Genomic DNA, 21,395 nt, shown 5'->3' on the forward strand with positions numbered 1-21,395 from the left:
ATAAGAGTAAATGGTAGAGTTATTATTGTATAAATGATGTATCAGATATCAAAATTGAGAAATATTTGTAAAATATTGACCAACACAAAGGATGTAACTCCCACAGTTTTTACTTATAAAAAAGAAGATGTGGTATGATTACCAATGAGACAACTATCCACAAAAGACCAAAATGACACAAACATTAACAACTATTAGTTTTTTTATTTAAAAAAATTGAAAAACTTTATTCATCTAAAAAATCTTGAAAAAAATCTTGATCATATACTTGCTTATAACTTTGACTGCGAGATGTTAATTTTATCTACGAAAGAATCATCAGTGATTTAATTTTTAATCAGATTTCGGACTGCATTTCAAAGTCATATTAAGATTTAATATTTTCAATATTCTATTTATATGTATGACATTTTATGAGTAGTATTTAAAAATGGTCAGTCTATACGTTTTAAAGTAAGACTTTGGATGAGTTTTTTTTATAATTGAACATTAGCGTAGTAGTTTTTCATCTATTAAGGCTCTAAAAAATACATAACATCTTTTTTTATCAGCAAACAAAGCCGGTATTCAGAGTTACCGTGAAACTGCATACTCAAGAAATGTGAGAATCAGATGTGGACACTTACACATTCAATTATCTGTCAAAGTGCAAACAATCTAAGTTTCATCTAGCATCATTATGAAAGAATTTGACTTCTCTACCAGTTTCATTACCATTTTTAATATAACATTGTTTCATTAATAAGAAACAAGAAATATCATGTTGAACAAATTATTAATTTCTGAGGGTTTAGTTTTCAATATAAAGTTTTGTAAACTAATTTTTCTTTTCGGAATCTTTCGTTTATTGCTATGGTGTTGTCCGTTTCTCTTCAATTTATAAATTTGCAATGTCCTTGATATCTTTGGGCTCTTTCAAACAGTACTGTTGAATGTTATTTGTATGTTATAATAGTATCGAATGTTTCCCGAATGTTTCTCTACTGGTCGTTTGAAAATGTCAGAGCAATAACCTGATTTTCCTTAAAAAAATATCAAGATTAAAAATAACACTTTAAACAATTAACTTTAGATTTTTAAGATATATTTGCTGTACTTACATTTCCCTGGCTCCCATTTAAAAATAAAATATGGGTTTCGTTTAAATTCATCCAGGTATGAAAATCACCTCACTTCTAAGTTAAATGACAAGATTTGTGTGTAAATGTTCATTAATTTTATTACGCGACGTCACACACACTTATATTTTCCCCCCTCTATTACTATTTTTTTATACATTACCTTTTCAAATATATATACTAATACACAATTTCGGTATTGATAGTCCAGACAACCTTATTGACCATAATATAAACAACGACAGAATGAAATTTTCTATATATAATTAATGTTTGCAATTTTAGAAGATATTTTTTATATCTAGAAGCATATTTATTTATAGAAGCATTTATATTGGGTCTTGACTCTTGCGTACTACATTATAAGACTGGTATCGTTGGTGATGGTATTTAATTTTTAATTGAACGTTGAGTTATTTGGAAAAGTTAAAGCCATCTTCAAGGCTATTTCCAAATAGTTTTGATTGTAGCTATAAGTGTTAGGATGTTTAATAAAAGAAACTAGTTAATCGAAACCAATGTTTACTCTTACTACAAAAAGGAACACCAACTTATACTTCATTACTGGTCAAGATTACCTCACTGAGGGTGTCACCAGCCCAGTAATCAGCATTTTTGTGTTGACATGAGTTATCATTGATATGGTCATAAAAATAAATTAACAGTTTACAAAAATTTTAATTATTCTAAATACTAAGGACTTCGAACCGAAGCATATATTACCATAGCTGTATCGGGTAAAACATTACGAAATTTATGACACTCATAGCTTTTCAACTTGAACTGTATTTGTCCTTTAAAAAGTAAAATCACAAAAATACTGAACTGCGAGGAAAATTGAAAACGGAAAGTCCCTGTTCAAATGGCAAAATCAAAAGCACAAACACATCAAACGTATAGATAACAACTGTCATATTCTTGACTTGGAACAGGCATTTCTTTGTTTAAAAAATGGTGTATTTAACCTGGTTTTCAAGCTAGCTTAACTTCTCATTTTAATTTTTTTTTAAACGAGCGTCATTCGTGAAACAGGCGTCTGGTGTAGACAATGATTATCCTTGGTAAACTTTCATGAATCACCTCTACTCAACATTTAATTCAACTAACGAAAGATTGCGTTGCTTATAGATATACGTCATGACTACTTGATAGAAGAGAGTTTCACTATGATCGAGTTAGTCTGCGCATTTAACCAAAACTTACTGCGTATTTGAATCTGTTTGTAAAGCTTCATCGAGGGTCTGTGTAACTGCTTCATATACACTGAAATAAGAATTATAACAGTATGTCATAAATGTTGTTAGATGCTCCAAATCCTATAAAAGTAGGGGCTTCTATGACCGAATAGTCTAATCGTTTTGTTGAATCCCCTAATTTTTTCAGTAGAATATTTTATCCTTCCGGAGCACTTGGAAACACGCACATTTTTTTTGTGGGGTTATTGCTTAGACTTTTTTAGAAGTTTTTCAACCAAAAAATATGTCACAAACAGGCTTTGGAAATTTTGGCAAAATGCATGCTTCCAAAATGTTGTATGTTAACTGGAACATTTTTGTAAATAGCAGTGAAATAAAAACTTTGACATTTCTGGATTATCCAAGAACTTAAAGTATTTTCACAGAAATAAAGAAATGTACAATTATTTTTTCCCAAAGCCATTCTACAACGATTTTCAAGTTTTCATACAACATTTTGGAAGGAAACTTTTCAAACAACTGACATTGGCAATTTTGTAATATGTCTTATTTCACACATTTTGATTGGTTCTAACTGTGCTATTTTGTAATACCAAAGATTTCCTCTCGCCCAGACCATTGGTGTCAAAAAGTATTTTTAGCCAAAAAAGTCATATACGACATTTTAGAAGCCCAGCGACGATATGTAACAGCCCAATTATGGAATAATAGTAAAGTTAATACAAAGCTAGCCTGGTGTCCATGGGTGAATTTTCTTTATAACTCCACAAAGCATAAACGTTTGAATGAAAAGATTTGAAAATATAATGAAAGATAAGATACTTTTATCTCTATTGTCTCTATTGTGGTATGACACCACATGTATTTAAAAGATACAGACTATGTCCTGAATAAGATAATTGATTCACACATTTCAGGCAATAAAATAAATTAACATTTGAAATCAATAATGTACTTTTATGTTTAAACCAAGGCAAACAATAGTACACGTTTACTGTAAAACGTATAGCTTTTGTTTTGTTGCTGTTTGAGTACAGTTAATTTTAAATGAAGCTTAAACAAATTGAACAACGAAATTTCCTGAAATATACCGCTTTCGGTTCAAAAATTGGATTACTAATGTTGCCTCAATTAATATAAAACCTCGAACATAACAGTATTTCATAAATGTTGTTTGATGGTTCATACTTTAAAAAAAAATAACACCAAATAACCTTAGTTTATTAACAAAAATCAAGCTTTCTATTCTATTGTGTTTGAAGGGTTGCTGTCACATTCCAAATTCTAATTCTTATAAAAGAAGGGGCTTCTGTGACCGAATAGTCTAATCGTTTTGTTGAATCCCCTAAATTTTTCAGTAGAATATTTTATCCTTCCGGAGCACTTGGGATCACGCCCAGTTTTTTGTGGGGTTATTGCTAAGACTTTATTTTTTTTTATATGTAACAGCACAATTATGGAATAATAGTAAAGTTAATAAAAAGCTAGCCTGGTATACATGGGTGAATTTCCTTTATAACTCCACAAAGCTTAAATGTTTAAATGAAAAGATTTAAAAAAAATGTGTAAAGATAAGATACTTTTATCTCTATTGTTTTAAAAGGTTCTCGTTAAATGTCAAATTAGATGAATTGCTTGTGTGTATCTGAAATGCATATAGAGGTTTGGACAGACTTTGCGTTTGGGTTTGTGCAGTATTATGAAGACAAAATAACAATTTCATTTCCTACCAATAAGTTATCCCTTTCAAGTATTGTTTATCACATATAGTAATATGGTACTGAACAAAGAAGGGAAGGTAGGGAAAGAAGTTAGTAGAATTCAAAATTGAGAAAGGAAATAGGGAATGTGTCAAAGCGACAACCCGACCAAAGAGCAGACAACAGCCGAAAGCCACCAATGGGTCCTTAATGTAGCGAGAAACTCCCGCACCCGTAGGCGTCCTTCAGCTGGCCCCTTAAAAAATATGTATACTAGTACAGTGATAATGGACGTCATACTAAACTCCGAATTATACACAAGAAACTAAAATAAAAAATATACAAGACTAACATTAGTTAGTGTCAATTTCTGATATTGTTCATTGAAAGCAGTGTTACACCAACTCACAAAGGTATGACAGACTGATGGATTTATATTCATGATTCTCATAAATTCTAAAATATCAATCTAAGTTGGCTTAAAATATTTTGCCAAGATGAATACTAAGTGACTCGTCTCTTTGCTTGCTAGGTTCAAAAGATGGGACAGTAAATTTGTTCGTGAAATGGCCTTTCTTAAAGATGGGACAGTAAATTTGTTCGTGAAATGGCCTTTGTATCAAAGACATAGAGTTTATACTTTGACTATAACTAAGAATCTCACAAAGTACCATTTAAATATTAGTAACTTACACGTTTTTGGATCCTTTTTGTTCTGTTTTATTCATTGTGATATACCTTGCTGCGTATTGTCCTGTAGAATGTAAATTGGGGTATGACACCACATGTATTAAAAGATACAGACGATGTGCTGAATAAGATAATTGATTCACACATTTTAGGCAATAAAATAAATTAACATTTGAAATGAATAATGTACTTTTATGTTTAAAACAAAGCAAACAATAGTACACGTTTACTTTAAAACGTATAGCTTTTTTGTTGTTGCTGATGGAGTATAGTTAATTTTAAATGAAGCTTTAACAAATTGAACAACGGAATTTCCTGAAATTTACCGCTTTCAGTTTAAAAATTGGATAACTAATGTTGCCTTAATTAGTATAAAACCTCGAACAAAACAGCATATCACGATTTTTTTTAAGGTTTCTTCTGAGATGTCCCAAGTGTGCAATGCCTCCGTGTTTTTTTGTCAATAGGGTTACACAGTATTATACGTATAGGATACCTTAATGCGAAGAGACAAATGCACAACTTTGAGAGGTAATTACTTAATCGAAAAGAATCCAAAATGAACAATATTTGTTGTCCAGTTCTATTGTAGTATGCTGTAGTTACTAGAAATATATTGGCTGAAAATATATCATACCGAATTTCCTTTGTCAGCCATGTTATATGATTGCCTCGGTTTTATGTTTGTAATCCGTTCGAGTTGTTACTTTTGAACAGCGGTATACTACTGTTGCTTTTATTTATAACATAACTTGTTTATTTATTAAACATTCATCCTATGTATATCAGACATAGCTCAGCGGTACATCATATGCATTCAGTAATATCACTGAGGGACATATCAACACAGTTGAACAGCGGTTTAATAGTGATTGAAAAAAACCTGTAACAGATATTTATGACCATCTTTTATCCAGAAATGAAAAACAATACTTGAAGGAGAACAACCCTTAGTTTCATTAAGTGTCAAAATTTGAAGTATGTAAAAAAAATTGTAAAAACAATGATGATTACTCAAGAGTACATTAATACGTGTAGTGGCTTATATAAAGGGTATCGAGGAGTAAGTTTCAGGAAAGTATTATCACATGTATTTATTCCTTCGGTAAAAAAAGGCAACAGTAGTTTACTGATGTTCAAAACTCATAATTCGATAGACAAAAACATGTTTAGTATTTCGGACTTTTAAAAGTTTTACCTTTAAGTTAGTAAAATTATAATTCATGAATATGACCAGAGACATGTCTCTGTTGTGACCATACCAGACTGTGTCGTAAAAAAAAATCCGCAGTCTGACTATACGATTGTCTGCTACGTCATTTATTTAATTGACAAAAGATTACATAATTTTGTTGAATAAATTGTGTAAACATTTTGTTATTTTTAGTGCGTAGTCTGTTTTGTTATTATATAAACACATGGTTTTCTATTACAAATCATGATGTATTGCTGTATGTGTGCATTTCATGCTGCCTATCAAGGGTCCTTGATTGGAATAATACATATTGTAATTCATAAACATTAGGTAAACGGGCATATATGTGATATCGACAGAGTTTATTACCAGTATCAATAAACTAAATGATATACAACTGACTTGCTTTGTGATAGATAACGAGCTGTCTATTCTATTAATAAATTTATATTGATGCAAATTTGTACAGTTAGGGGCCTACAAATGTGTGGTTAAGAAAATTGACCTTATTTATCAACTATGTAAACTACAAGTGAAACACTTATTGACTATGGTACAACCACTACATCACAAATTTTAACTTTAAAGTTCCTACAGACACCATCTGTTCCTTATTCCATTACAATATAATTACAATTACAATTGTATATTTATTACTACAATTTTCAAATATATACGTACCGTTGTTACAGGTCTTCGTCTTTATAGGCTTATGACAAACGACGATGAAACTATAGTGTCTTCATGTTTATAACGAATATGAAAGCCGGACCTCTGCTGTAGGAATGGTATTCTCCATTCGCTCATATGTGTTGTATTCTAGTTTTTTGGGAACACCTCTCACCTTTGACTCGATTTACCTGTTTTGTTCTAGATAACGTTTTATCTCAGTATTAACAAACAAGTAAAATTAAACTATAACAACTATAAACTATTTTAACTAAGATTCAGATCTTGATTTATTTCTGAGCGCTTTAAATTTAAGTTTGGAATTATCAAGAGACATGTTTTTCAGCGATTATTAAGTAATAAACTAATCCATTGATATTTTATAATACTTTTGTTATCTGCCCCTGTTCTTCGAACAAATATAAATAAAGGCAACAGTAGTATACAGCTGTTGGAAAACCATAAATCGATTGAAAAAAAAAATCCGGTTACAAAATAAAACTGAGAGAAAAACATCAAATATAAGAAGAGAACTACGACAACAGAATCCCAACATCAAAATGCAACACACACAGAAACGAACTACAATATTACAATGGCCATTTTCCTGACTTGGTACAGGACATTTTAAGAACGAAAATGGTGGGTTAACCTGGTTTTGTGACATGCCAAACTGCCGCTTTTATGGCAATGTTAAATAAAATGACAGGACTAATAAATAGGAGAACTTGAAGGACAGAGAAACTCATGAATAAAAGCTATCAAAAGAAACCAGGTTTAAAATTAAATACACCAGACGCGCGTTTCGTCCACACAAGACAATCCAGTGACGCTCAGTTAAAAAAAATTCGAAAGCCAAAACAAGTACAAAGTTGAAGAGCACTGAGGAACAAAAGTTCCAAAAAGTAATGCCCAATACGGCTAGGGTTTTCTGCCTCGGATAAGAACATCCTCATTATTTAGAATAATTTATACTTTTGCTAACAGTAAATTTAATAAAATGACTTTATCATAGATATACATGATAAGACCGAAGTGGTGACTAACTATAGAATAAAAACGGAAACATAACACAAAACAACCTAAACCAGCACATAAAAATATACAGCCGAGTGGGCAAAAAGGGGTTGGTTAAAATATTAAGAAAAACAAATACCCAGTTTTTATACAAATTCAAATATGTAACAAAGGTATCTGCATGTCCTTTTTTTTAGAGAGAGGCGAAAGATACCAAGCCAAGAGATATTCAAACTCATTTGTCGAAAATGAACTGGAAACATCACGGCTAAAATAGAAAAAAAAATGTACAGTACACAAAACTCAACATAGAAAACTATACCGAGTACACGAACCCCAACATATACTTGGGGTGATCTCAGATGCTCCTGAATGATAAGCAAATTCTGCTCCAAATGCGGCACCAGTCGTGTTGCTCATGAAAGTAGAAATCCGGTGAGAAGGAAAGGTCTAATTCGGTAGATCGGTTTCGGGAAAAGATAATGGGATTGTTGTCACGACAATTGGATCCTATCCGTCGTCATATGTGGAACAGTTATTTTTGATACCAGTCAACGAAGGAGTGATGACTTCCGTATAATTTACACGTGGGTGATTTCAACTTCTCCACTTTGAACTCTTAGTTTAATAGCATTCTGTGAGCAGCAAACAAACCCGGGAATATCGCATGAACTGGTATTATTACAGATAACTATGGTCGAAATTTTTAAGACATTTAACGTCATAGTACACAAATGGAACCTATTCAACTGGAATAGCTGAGGAAATCTAAAAAAAAATTTGTATTATTATGATTTGACATTAAATACGTCTTTCAACACAGGTAAGTTCATCGTATATCTAGGTTGCATCTACAATTATTTATATAAAAAAAATGCTTGTACCCAGGAATATGACAATTGTTTTTCCTTTGTTCCATTTGATGATAAAAGTCAAACGAATGATTTATCAGTTTTTAAAGGGGTACTAGCTACGAGATATATAAAAATCTAAAAAAAGATTTGTTTTGTTAAATCAATAATGAAAGTGAAATAGTGAAATAATAATTTCGATTTTAGCGGTCAAAATAGTTAAATTTTGTCAGTCAAAATAGCTCAATTTTGTCAGTCAAAATAGCTCAATTTTGTCAGTCAAAATAGTTCAATTTTGTCAAATTAAGCGAAGAAACATTGATATTTTCTAATTCACTTGCAAGTGAATCAGTCTACCTCATTAAATCCGTATTCATGTGAACTTCAGTTTAACTCCTAGCTACAGATTGACAACGCATGCTTTGTACGTGTACTGGTTATTTTTAAAGAAAAAGAATGTCAACAATGAAAGTGAAACTACGGTAAACCATTTGATAACATATTCGATCCATATAAAATCATTCTTACACGGTTAAAAACAATGAGAAACATATAAGTTGAATCTATGCACGAAACAAACTTACATATTATCTACCCCATACTCTATAAACTGTTTCTTTTGGACTTTTGGTAGTTTGGATAAATGTTTTACATTGTTATAAATCAAATATGAGAAATTGAGTCAAATCGGTGACCATGAATTTGACAGCTAGTGCCCCTTTAAGGACTTCCCCGTTTGAAGTTAAGGTAAATATACTCGTTTGCAAGTTAATGGTTAAAGTCTGAAGAAAAATGTCATTTCCCCAAAATACTCTAGTTTATGAATCTTTGAAAAAATATTTGACATTAGAAACAACCGCTAATCGCAGGTTACTGCATCTGACAAAATTTACTGAATTGTTTTTGTACACACTTAAGTATAGGTTATTTAAACCCAGCCCAGTAGTCAGCACTTCGATGACGACATGAATATCAATTAAATTGTCATTTTTATTAATTTCCTGTACACAAAAATTTGATTTTTCGGAAAACTAAAGGCTTTCTTATCCCAGGAGTAGATTACCTTATCCTTTTTGGAGTTTTGTGTCCTCAATGCTCTTCCAACTTTTTACTTGTTTTGCTTTTTAAATGTTTTTAAGCCTCATTGATGAGTGTAATGTAGACGAAACGCGCGTCCGGCGTATGAAATTATAAGCCTGGTGCCTTTGATTTACACCACTGAGTCGATGTTCGCCCTTGAAGGTATCACCCGCCCAGTAGTCAGCACTTCGGTGTTGACATGCATATCAATAATATGGTTTTTTTTTTTTTTTTTTTTATAAATTTCCCGTTTACAAAACTATGATTTTTTCGAAATAATAAGGATTTTCTTATCCCAAACATAGATCATCTTAGCCGTGTTTGGCACAACTTTTTGGAATTTGGGGTTTCTAAATGCTCTCCAGCTGTGTACCTGTTTGGCTTTATAACTATTTTGATCTGATGAGTCTTATGTAGACGAACCTGCGTCTGGGGTATTAAATTATAAGCCTGGTACCTTTGATAACAATATGCAAACTAGTTTCCACGATAACAGTCCGAAGTTTGGCATGTAAGACTTAAATATGATACTATACCCACTCCGAGTCTATTTGATTTCGGTTTTACTCTTCAATTTAGCCGCATAGGTAAAGATTTGATAGTTTTTTGCATAGCGTTTTGTTAACTTTGTCATATTTTGCCAGGATTTTGTTGGTCTCTCGTTGGATTCTTCTGGCTCTTTTTGTCAATTAAATCATTTCAACCCGTTGCCATATCTTGTTGCTCAACTTTAAGATAAAAAATTGTTGAAATCAATATAACAATGTTTATATGACTTTTAACCAAGCAATTCTGCACTTTTTAAGTCTTAATTGGTCAAACTACAGTTGTCTCCCTTTTCGTGTTTTCATAATGAAATTCTCCTGTCCTTTTTTTCCGTTTTTTTTTTTTTGTGAAAATAAATTTGTTTTGTCTTTAATTGTAAAACTGTTTTTATTTAGTTTCAATGCCATGACAATGTCTAAGTAACCTTACTGTCGAGTTATACAGTGTAACCTGTGTAATTCTGACACACTGCGGGAATATTCAAAAAAATGTTGGATAAGGCAGGGTGTCGGAATACTCCTGTTTTTTTTTCTGAAAGGATATGCTTATTTTTGAACCATGAAAATGCATCGGATAAAGCAGGTGTCTGATTAGGCAGGTTACACTTAAATAACAAAATATGTTCTTTGAATTGAGTGTTAGTTATAATCATTATTTTTTGTTTAAATGCCACAACAATTTCGAAATTCTTATTGTGCAAGAACAATGTTTTTGCCATCATATTCCACTTGATTTTCTTATTATAACGTTTCATGTGTTATCTTTTATATCATCCCAATTAACTCTTCAGGTGACTTCTTTTATGTTTTAAGTCTTTCTCTTATAAATGAGTTTAAGTTGCATTTTTTTTAAGATCTTGTTAAATGTCATGTGCAGTTTCATGATGAAGATTTTTATTTGTGTTGGTTTGTGTCTTTTAAACATTGTTGACATCCATTTTATTTCAACTAATGATCTTCAAATTTGTTTTTGTTTGGCTTTATAACTATTTTAATCTGAGAGTAACTGATGAATCTTATGTAGACGAAAAGTGTGTCTGGCGTATTTAATCATAAGTGTGGTACCTTTGATAAATATTAGTGGATAGTGGTCTCATTGGCAATCATACCACATCTCTTTCTTTTTATATTAAGCAATCAACAATCAATCAGTTAAATTGCATTTAGTTTAAATGTCACAACAAGGCCATTCACCATTAAAAAGAGTTGTGAGGTTAAATAATAAAAAAAACTTCAATTTTTCTGTTTCTTTATTTAGAGCATTGTGAGATGGTCACACACATATGTCCATTAAAGAAAGGCATAGCTTACGATTCTTTTTTTTGACAAACATATCTTTTCACTCAGAAAAGAATAAAGACATCAATAAAGACATGTAATCAATATTGAATTGTATTTCTATGCCCTAGTAAAAACTGTTTTATATCTTTTATTAAATTTCCATACCAGTTTTACTCACAAGGCATGCATATGTTTTATAAGAATCTAAGATGATTTCTTTGATGTTTAACTATTTTATAACTCAGACAAAATCTTACCAAGAAAAATTGCTAAAAAGTGTTAGAAAAATGTAGATAAATGTCTTAAAATTGATGCCAAATAAAAATGCTAAAGTTTTTGAAGTTCAGTATTTTTTACTTTAATTCTAGATACGTCTATTTTTTTATTTTTTTTTATTCAACATCCCATGCAGGGATGGTAATGGAACAAAAATAATAAAGAGAAAAGTGAATAAAAATCAAATTAAAAATAAAACATTTTTTTTTTTATTGTTTTGTCTTTTAACTATCATTTTTTATCTTCATATATTGTTTTATAAAGAAGGTAGGTATGGTAAACTGGAACAAAAGTAAAGTATTCTAAATGACTACAAGAAATCAATATAAAAAAAGAGAAAGTTTGTTCTAATATAAATAAAGAAAAAGTAATAATATAATTACTTACAATGAAAAAGCACAAACAACTGTTAATATATGAGCTGATTCCCATAAAAATTGACATTGAATGATTCTGGAACAATGCACTGTGAAATAAAGAATGAGCTGTAGTCTGTTCTATAGGGTTCTTGTATTAGCTCTATTTAGAAACAGTTACAGAGTTTGCCAGATATTTTTCAACAAAAATTAAGTGAACAGATGTATATAATTATTTGTTCCTTTTGTTTTTTAATTGATGTGTTTCCTTCATTCTTCTCTCAATCAATTTATGACATTTGAACAGCTGTAAATTACTGTTTCCTTTATTTGAATAAGGTTGAAATATATCGGAGGCAGCTCATATATAGAAATAATTACAAATGCATAAATAAATTATTTGAATTTCTTATTAAAAAAAATAATGTTTAGTTTTAACAACCCTTGTTGTTTCAAGCAGAAAACTAGTTCTAATGGAGACACTAAAGATTATATAAAAGAGTCAAAGTGTAATTACTGCCATTGTAATTATCTTCTGATTCACCCAATCACCAGTCTAACAATGTGGAGAAAAAGATATCTCATAAAATTAAAATAAAAACTTTACTTTTTCATAATCTTTTAGTATAAAGTCCATTAACAGATTGGATTCTCTTTTCACAGTGACTAGAGATCGTGATTTTCCATATTTCTACCTCAATAATATTTGTATGTAAATTTAAGCACCACTGACTGTCATATACTAAGTCTCATGATGCAATATAAATAGTCAAACTGACTTGATAGTTCTTATTCTTTAAGCCTCTGTTAGAGTCCCTGAAAATCACAGCACCATTTTTCTAGAAAAATATTTTGAAAAGATCTGATAGATACAAAATTAATTTACTAATTCTTTGCTTCTGACAATACAGCAATATATACCAATCAGTTATTACTCAAACACATGTCATCAACTTAGAACTAATTCTATAGAAATCTTGGTAATGAAACAATAAAAAACAGGAATTTCTTACAACTATTGTCATTCTAAATAGCAGTCTAAATTTTTCCAAAAGAATATTTCTAATTCAAATATGTCAATTCCTTAATATTATGCAAGCTTAAAAGCAAGACATTACAAAATGGTTGAGCATTGAAAATGAAAATAAATCCATATGGCTAAATCATAACTTGTACAAAATTTAATAAAATATGTAAATTAAAAATAAATAAATTTTTGCAGGTTGATTCAGGATTCAAATCATTTTACATTTTCTTTTAAAATTGAGTGTAAAGTATTTTTTTCATGTCCTCTGACCATTGTTTATTGACATTTACTAATAACAAATAATACAACATAATGTTAGTAATCCTACTATAACAAACAAATGTATAAAAAATAAAAACAAAAAATAACCAATCTCTTGTACATCTGAGATCTAGTTTTCACCAGGTGTTGTCCAATAGTCCTGAACGTATGACAATGCTCCTTCATAATTCAACAATTATTTTTCAAGTAAACATTATAATCATGAAAGTCCTCTTGTACCATACAACATGTTTTATTTTATAACCTTAAACATCATGACTTCATTACATTTCTCAGTAAAATAATGTTGTTACAAGGTAACATTGATGGCAAAGTAACAGCACTATTTTTCTTAACAACATAACCATAAATGATAACGCATTATCTATCTAGTTTAACATCTTTGATTCGTTCACCTTTATGTCTTCCCAAAAAAGTGGCACAGTCAATATGTAATGCATATCAAATTTTTTATTCTTTAAAATTTCATCTTCTTGAAATATTTAATATTTTTTGGCATCAATAGTAATTTCAGTTAGAAACTTTCAAGAAAGTAAATAAAGAACTCAATTATCTACCTCTTTGAAATTAATGAATGCACATATTTTTGTTCTTATAAAATACTGCAAACATCAACAAATTTGGCTGATTTATGGAATTATCTGGGGAACTTTTTCTAAGTTCTTCAGGTAAACAAAATAACAAATTATTGGTTGCTTAACATAGTTGCAGTGCAAAAAGCTATATTGTAATCTTATATATAACATGTGATTTTAATTTTCAAATTGAATCAATTTTTAAAGACTAAATTTACTGGTATACAAAAATATCCCCTGCCTTCAATTCAAGAATAACACAGTTGAACATATATAAAAGCATTTCTGTTTTCTCTTTAAAAAGGTTCAATTCTAATCACTTATTCACAACTTTATCAAGTCTCCAATATTAATTGTAAATATGGAGTTTCTAATTGTAAAACTTATTAAAATTTTCAGATTTTGTTCTTATAGAAATGAAACCTTTTTTTTTTAACCAAAATTTAAAAGATTTCACTAATTCCTTCCCATATATGATCATTTTTTATTTTTTTTCAGATACAAATGCACGTCATGGGATTTAAATTTCAGTATATTACTTCCTGGATCTTTAAGATCTTCTTTTCATTTCAATACTTTATGGAACAGTTCTTTTTCTGTTTCATATTTCACTTCTTTTTCTTTCTTTTTTATCATTCACTCTTTTCAACGACTGTTTAAACGTGTGTGTACTGGACACACATATGAAGCTTAACTCCACAACATGATCTTATTAAAATAAAAAGATTCATAACAAATGACCACACTGCTTTCAATATAGATAAATAAGTTATAAAACATACTTTTTGAACCAATAATATATATCTAAAAGTAAACCAAGTCACTGCTCTGAAAAAAAGTTCTTATTTAATGAAATCAAGATTTTTTTTAACCAACATGAAAAAAAACTTGTTCGTGATTTTCAATACCATTCTATTATTAAGATATCAAAAGCAGTTTGATCATTCAAACATAAAACATTTAAAACATCACACATTTAACAACTTTCATAGGTAGCAACTTGTCAAAGCTTTGTATATAATGTAAAACTCTCTCTGAGGAAAATTAAAAAAATTTGTAGAACCTATTTCAGATTTATTTGCATTCCTTCAAAAAAATCTCTGAAAATGAAGGTAAATAGGATATTTAAACCCACTATGAAGACAAATAGCAAGAAGGATTTTTTTTTAAAGTAAACAAGGTTGCTATATATGTAAGTTGTCATTGTATGAATGAGTATGCTATGTTTCTTTTCTCTTATTGATATATTTTAATTTCAGCCTGAAATCACTCTATCTAGCATATAGATTTAATCTTAAAATATTTTAATACATTCAAACAAGTTAAAAGAAACATATCATCTCTTACAAACACTGTACATTAAACATGATAAATCGAAAACTGGATGGTAGTAAATCTTAAAAGTTATATATAGTCTGTGTTGTAATGTAAAACATAATGTGGAATAACTTATGTCAATAATCTGACAATTTTGCTACAAACATTTTTCCTTTATTTTATATTTCTTTTTTTAACAGTTTAATCAAGCTGGAAGCAACTCCAAATAATGTTTGATGTACAGTGTTTAAAAATATAAAATTGAGCACCATAGATATGGCGACTATCAAAAGGTATATTGCATTGTTATAGATTGCACTATACCGGGGTAATAACAAAAACAAAGAACTTGAAATGAATGGTTAGAAAACAAAGGGAAAAATTCAAATTGCTTAATATTGAATAATTGTCTGACATTATCAATATCAATAGTATTGATGTTGTCACTATGTTTTTGGCAATATCTTACTTTGTAATAAGCATTATACTTTTAATTTGATTAAATTTAAACAATTTGCATATAATGTTTTATGTTCAGACACTGTCTATTTAATATGTTGTTAACCTGCTTGTCTTCTTTACAAACATTTCAAGATCTTAACACTTTAAAGAATATTAAAAAAATAATTGTATTAGATCAAATCACCATTTGGAGAAAAATGGCTTTATTCAAACCTTTAAATTAGTGTTATTAATATTTTTGACCAATAATAATTCTGTCCTTGAACATATTCAAATAAATTGGTTAAGTCTATTTGATGGGTATAACTTGTCACTGGTCTGAATGTTATTAACACAGTGTCCACTTGATCTGTCAAACCTCATTCAATGTCACCCTAGAATAATCATCAATTGATGCAATGTAGGAGTTTGTGGTCATTTAGAAAGTTAGTTATAACTTATAAATTCTAACAGACTTTAAATATTTCTCTCAACACCTTAACTTAAGATATCAAACTCCTAAATTGCAAGTTATTTCATCAAAATAGCCGTTTCAAACTTATCTGCAGACTTACATTGAGTAGAGGGGTATCTATAAGGCAAACTGACCACAAAGAATAATCAGTTATTTCTGTAAGAAAAGTTTGTACCCCACAAGTTTATGAATGTTCTGCAGGTAGGTTTGAAAATCTACAAGTAACTACATAATGTATTAACAGTAGTCCCTCCAAGTAACTACATAATGTATTAACAGTAGTCCCTCCAAGTAACTACATAATGTATTAACAGTAGTCCCTCCAAGTAACTACATAATGTATTAACAGTAGTCCCTCCCTAAGTACATGGAGAAATATAAAGAAAAAGTTTGTGTGCAAGATGTAGTAAGAGAGGGACTTCTGCACTGCAATCATTCATCCAAAAATACATTCCACCAAACAAGACAGTTTAACATCATTCAACTCACCAAGACACTTATACACATTATTTCACCAAACAAGACACTTACACACATTATCTCACTCACCAAGACACTTGTACACATCATTTAACTCAACAAGACACTTACACACATTATCTCACTCACCAAGACACTTATACACATTACATCCCTCAACAAGACATTTATAAAAATTATTTCACTCAACAAGACACTAAATTCACAAGTCACTCATTTTCATAAAATATCACAACACATTTAATATGGACTAGTTTTAAAAACAGCCATACTCCATGTTTTCTGCCTCTTCCTCGCTTTATGTGAATATGCAGAGGCATATCTAGAGAGGGCCCTTCTTTTAAAAAAAACATTGGTTGATTAGATAGAGAAGCATGACCGGAGAGGCCCCTCTTATGCAGTCAATGGGCCCCCACTTATAAAAATATATGGATCCGACACTGAAATGTTTTACAATTGATACCCAACAAATCTTGTCGAATAAGCTCGGCACTTGCATCACTCCAATGTCAGATTGCCTTACAACAATAAATGGTTACACTGTCCAAATTCCTTTGCTGATAAATTGAAAGTATTGAGTAAATCACTGACTTATGCCATTTTATGCAGATACAATGTTAAGCTGCCATCACTATTACATACAGTGAAACCCAGTTTGTCAAAAACATTTGGAAGATTTTGATTGGACAAGACAGAAGGACAGACTTGTTCAAAATGTGTATGATGTGGTATTTACCATAGTAACCAATATCTGGTACACGTCCACTCAGGGATAATGGATATAGTTCACACAGACATGAAATTGATCAAATAATCTAAAGGTCACTGTACAAATCTAATATCAGCATTCACAGTAAATAACCTAATGAAGTTTCTTTATATTTCAGGAGGCAATTTCAAGTTTTGAAAAACTGTTGCTTTTGAAAGCTAAGGTTATACAAATTAAAATTGTCTTGTTATCTGAACACTATAGAAAACAGACCAGTTATTATTAATGATGTAAAGGAAATTCAAATGTATGATTTTCCTTGCACACATAAATTGTCAATACACAGACAATGCACACATAAACTGTCCATACACAGACAATGCACACATAAATTGTCAATACACAGACAATGCACACATAAACTGTCCATACACAGACAATGCACACATAAATTGTCAATACACAGACAATGCACACATAAACTGTCAATACACAGACAATGCACACATAAACTGTCCATACACAGATAATGCACACATAAACTGTCAATACACAGATAATGCACACATAAACTGTCCATACACAGACAATGCACACATAAACTGTCCATACACAGACAATGCACACATAAACTGTCCATACACAGACAATGCACACATAAACTGTCCATACACAGACAATGCACACATAAACTGTCCATACACAGATAATGCACACATAAACTGTCCATACACAGACAATGCACACATAAACTGTCCATACACAGACAATGCACACATAAACTGTCCATACACAGACAATGCACACATAAACTGTCCATACACAGACAATGCACACATAAACTGTCCATACACAGACAATGCACACATAAACTGTCCATACACAGACAATGCACACATGTACATAAACTGTCCATACACAGACAAAACTATTGATATTACACCTAACTTTAAACACAAATGTATACACATTTAACATGGCATGATAACCACAAATCAATATATATAAAGCATCATATTATACACAAATCAACAATTATGAAGAATACATAACTGAAAACACCATTGAATCCAAACTGTAATGTGATTTGTGTAATTTATATTTTCCCTTCAACTTTATCCTAAATAACAACAATGTAATAGATATGTGTATCTGTATGTTATTGTCTATTCTTGACCATCATCACCTTTAATAACACTAGCATTTAATGCCTTTTAAAAAATACACTAAATAATTTATGATAAAAAGTAAAATACACACATCTCTTTGTAGACATACACACTTATCATATATGTATATGTATGTAATGATTGATAAGTTATACAGAGATCTAGGGAATGACAACAATCACATTATTGTATAGAAAGAAAGTATATCATTTTATAATCCCCTCAGTGAACCCCTATACTTCATCATGTGTAACTTTAACTTTGTACATCACAAAGATTAATGTACAAACTGGCCTCTTGCATAACAGAATATGTGGTATTCAAACAATGTCAGTTAATTCACAGTAAATTTTTTAGCTCTGTGATGACTGTATTTATTTAAAAATGAAAATTTTGTGATGTGAAAATGTTATCAATGATGTCAATATTTGTTCGAACTCTAATCTCTAAACTGACACAAAAATACAGGGCTCTTTTCATAAAAAAACCTTAATACTATACCATTTTTTTCATTAGATTTTTGGTGAAAATAGTTTTACATCTTTTACCTTATATTCAGATTCAATAAAAAATAACAAACAATATGTTGTGTTAATAAGCTTGAATTGGTCATTGTAAAAGTAAAATGCACAATTATTAGCTAATGAATAAACAGGTCAAAGTTCATACATGAAAAGGATTATCTATATTCATAAATTTGAAATGCAGTCAACCAGAGATAATTTTACAAGTCAACAGAATTCATAAACTGATACAACATGAAAATAAGAAGATGTGGAATGATCGTCAATGAGACAGTTCACCACCAGAGACCAAATGGTATAGAGATTAGCAACAGAAGGTCATGGTTCAACCTTGAGACCAAATCATATAGAGATTAGCAACAGAAGGTCATGGTTCAACCTTTAACAACTAGCAAAACTCATACAGTAGAATATACTTTCTTTATAAGTTTTGCATTCATTAAATGAACATGACCTTTGTCCAAAAATAAATCTTCCTTTCCTAACCTCCCACATTATTTCTCAAGGAATAACTCCTAATAAAAATACTTAAATTGTATGAATAGCACAAGCAGGTACCGTTTAATACCATAATACAAATAGAAGACACCTAATGCCAAAATAGACCCAACATTTTATTGAACTTGAGAAAAGAATAATTTGATTGATTAGTTAATTGGTAATTAGCCCAACTTTCAATATTATTGTGCTATTTCTCTGGAGTCAGTGTTTATTGATAGAGAAAGCCAGAGTGCATGGTGAAAACCATAATCTTTTAAAGCGAAGTTTGACACGATCACTTATGTTTAAACATTCTTGCCAATGAAGTTATATTCACTTGTTACCTATCACAAAATAATATTAGAATATAGTGATAGGTAATATTTACAATGATTCTTAGAACTATACAAATTTGGCATTAAGCATTGACTAGTTTAAATGAAAAAATGTTCAAACATATGCAAATATAATTAGCATTTTCATTACTATTGTAGTATATAAAACACTACAGATACACTTAGAATGCACAATGAATTTATTGTCAAAATATGACTTTTGATGGTAAATTAGGATATGTAGGCAACTTCAATCATGATAATAACATGTAAGAAAGAGAAATGAACTCTCCTTATCATTGTACCTAAGGGAGATAATTTGATGCTTTCCCTAACAGAAGAATTTTTGTTGTTATCTCCCTTACTTAATTAGATTTAAGACTTGTGAAACAAATTACTTATTTTTACAATAATGAAAGCTGAGCTTCCAATTTAGTTCTAAGGACTCAAAAAATGACTGATGGTAAGTTATACTTCTGTGAAGCAGGAGGCATGAATGAAAACTAATATGTAAATCACAAATACAAGTGTTTCATTACTACATACACAAAACCGAGGAGTACTATCAATAACTTCTCAAGGCATATCTTCTATGGATTCACACATGATGTATTGTAACAATTTATCAAAGACCACAACCATATCATTGAGTTATATAAGTGGCCAATATATATATTTTTCATATCTAAGGCATGTAAAACAAAAGCAAATTACACAGCTATTATACTGTATCTAACACAAAAATAATGAATTAAATTTTGGCAAAATACCTTTAGTTCAAAATTACTTTAACTATATTTGTGCAAATTCCTTCTCACATTGTAATTACATGAATTATAGTTGTTGATAATTCTTTGTATCAAGAGATATTGCACTTGAGTCATTATTTTACAGGAGTAAGCTAAAAATATAATATTACATGGCAACTTATACATAAGGTATTTAATCTAAATTAAACATGTTCTAAAAGATATGCAAAAAGTTTTGTGAAATGTATTACATAATACAATAACTTGTCACTATGATGTAGCATTGTAAGTAATAACAATGTCATATCTATTTTAAGTCAACATTGCTATTCTTAAGAGATCTTCATAGTATGCTTTTACACTTAGCATCAAACATTTCTTACAATTTTTTCACATGACAAATAACATGTTTACCATCATATACTAACAATTGTATTTATAACAAAATATCATAAGATATCACATTGAAACACAAATAACATATGTCTAATACTGATTTGTAATTATTGCTTGAACAATACAAATACCAGCATATTATCTGTTAGAGATTGTACATTGAATGATTTCACAACAATCAGATAAATCAACTGACTCAGCACTTTTCTTCAATGATTTTTCTCTCAAGGTCTGTTGATTTTATTTCTCTTGATCTTCCTGAAGGGGTAAACCAGTCAAGCATGAAGTTTGTGTTACGATTTGGACATCTCTTTCAGACTGCTTAAGTATGCTTCATGTAATGTATTTATGAAACTAGGATCTGTCTGAAAAAAAGAAAGAAAAATAAAACGTTAGACAGTCAGAATTTTACAACATAACAAAAATAAAACAATTGCAGAATATTAAAATTTTTACAAATGC

General features: G+C 30.0%; 2 protein-coding genes across 2 annotated transcripts in view; both read right to left on the reverse strand.

Moving 5' to 3' along the window:
• The window catches only part of LOC134698757 (ATP-binding cassette sub-family C member 12-like), a 46,661-nt gene extending 39,918 nt beyond the window's left edge, over nucleotides 1–6,743 (reverse strand). Inside the window, exons 1-3 of the mRNA XM_063560512.1 lie at nucleotides 6,581–6,743; nucleotides 4,708–4,768; nucleotides 2,322–2,381 (exon numbers count right to left, since the gene is read on the reverse strand). Of these exons, the coding sequence (XP_063416582.1) occupies nucleotides 2,322–2,381; nucleotides 4,708–4,742 (95 nt within the window). The 5' untranslated portion in view covers nucleotides 4,743–4,768; nucleotides 6,581–6,743. The remainder of the gene's footprint in view (nucleotides 1–2,321; nucleotides 2,382–4,707; nucleotides 4,769–6,580) is intronic.
• Nucleotides 6,744–11,293: 4,550 nt separating this feature from the next.
• LOC134712050 (mRNA-decapping enzyme 1B-like) overlaps nucleotides 11,294–21,395 on the reverse strand; it is a 66,346-nt gene continuing 56,244 nt past the window's right edge. The window contains exon 11 of the mRNA XM_063573190.1: nucleotides 11,294–21,298. Coding sequence (XP_063429260.1) covers nucleotides 21,227–21,298 — 72 coding nt within the window. The 3' untranslated portion in view covers nucleotides 11,294–21,226. The remainder of the gene's footprint in view (nucleotides 21,299–21,395) is intronic.

This window comes from Mytilus trossulus, chromosome 1 (genome assembly GCF_036588685.1).
Source record: "Mytilus trossulus isolate FHL-02 chromosome 1, PNRI_Mtr1.1.1.hap1, whole genome shotgun sequence".
Lineage (NCBI taxonomy): Eukaryota > Metazoa > Mollusca > Bivalvia > Mytilida > Mytilidae > Mytilus > Mytilus trossulus.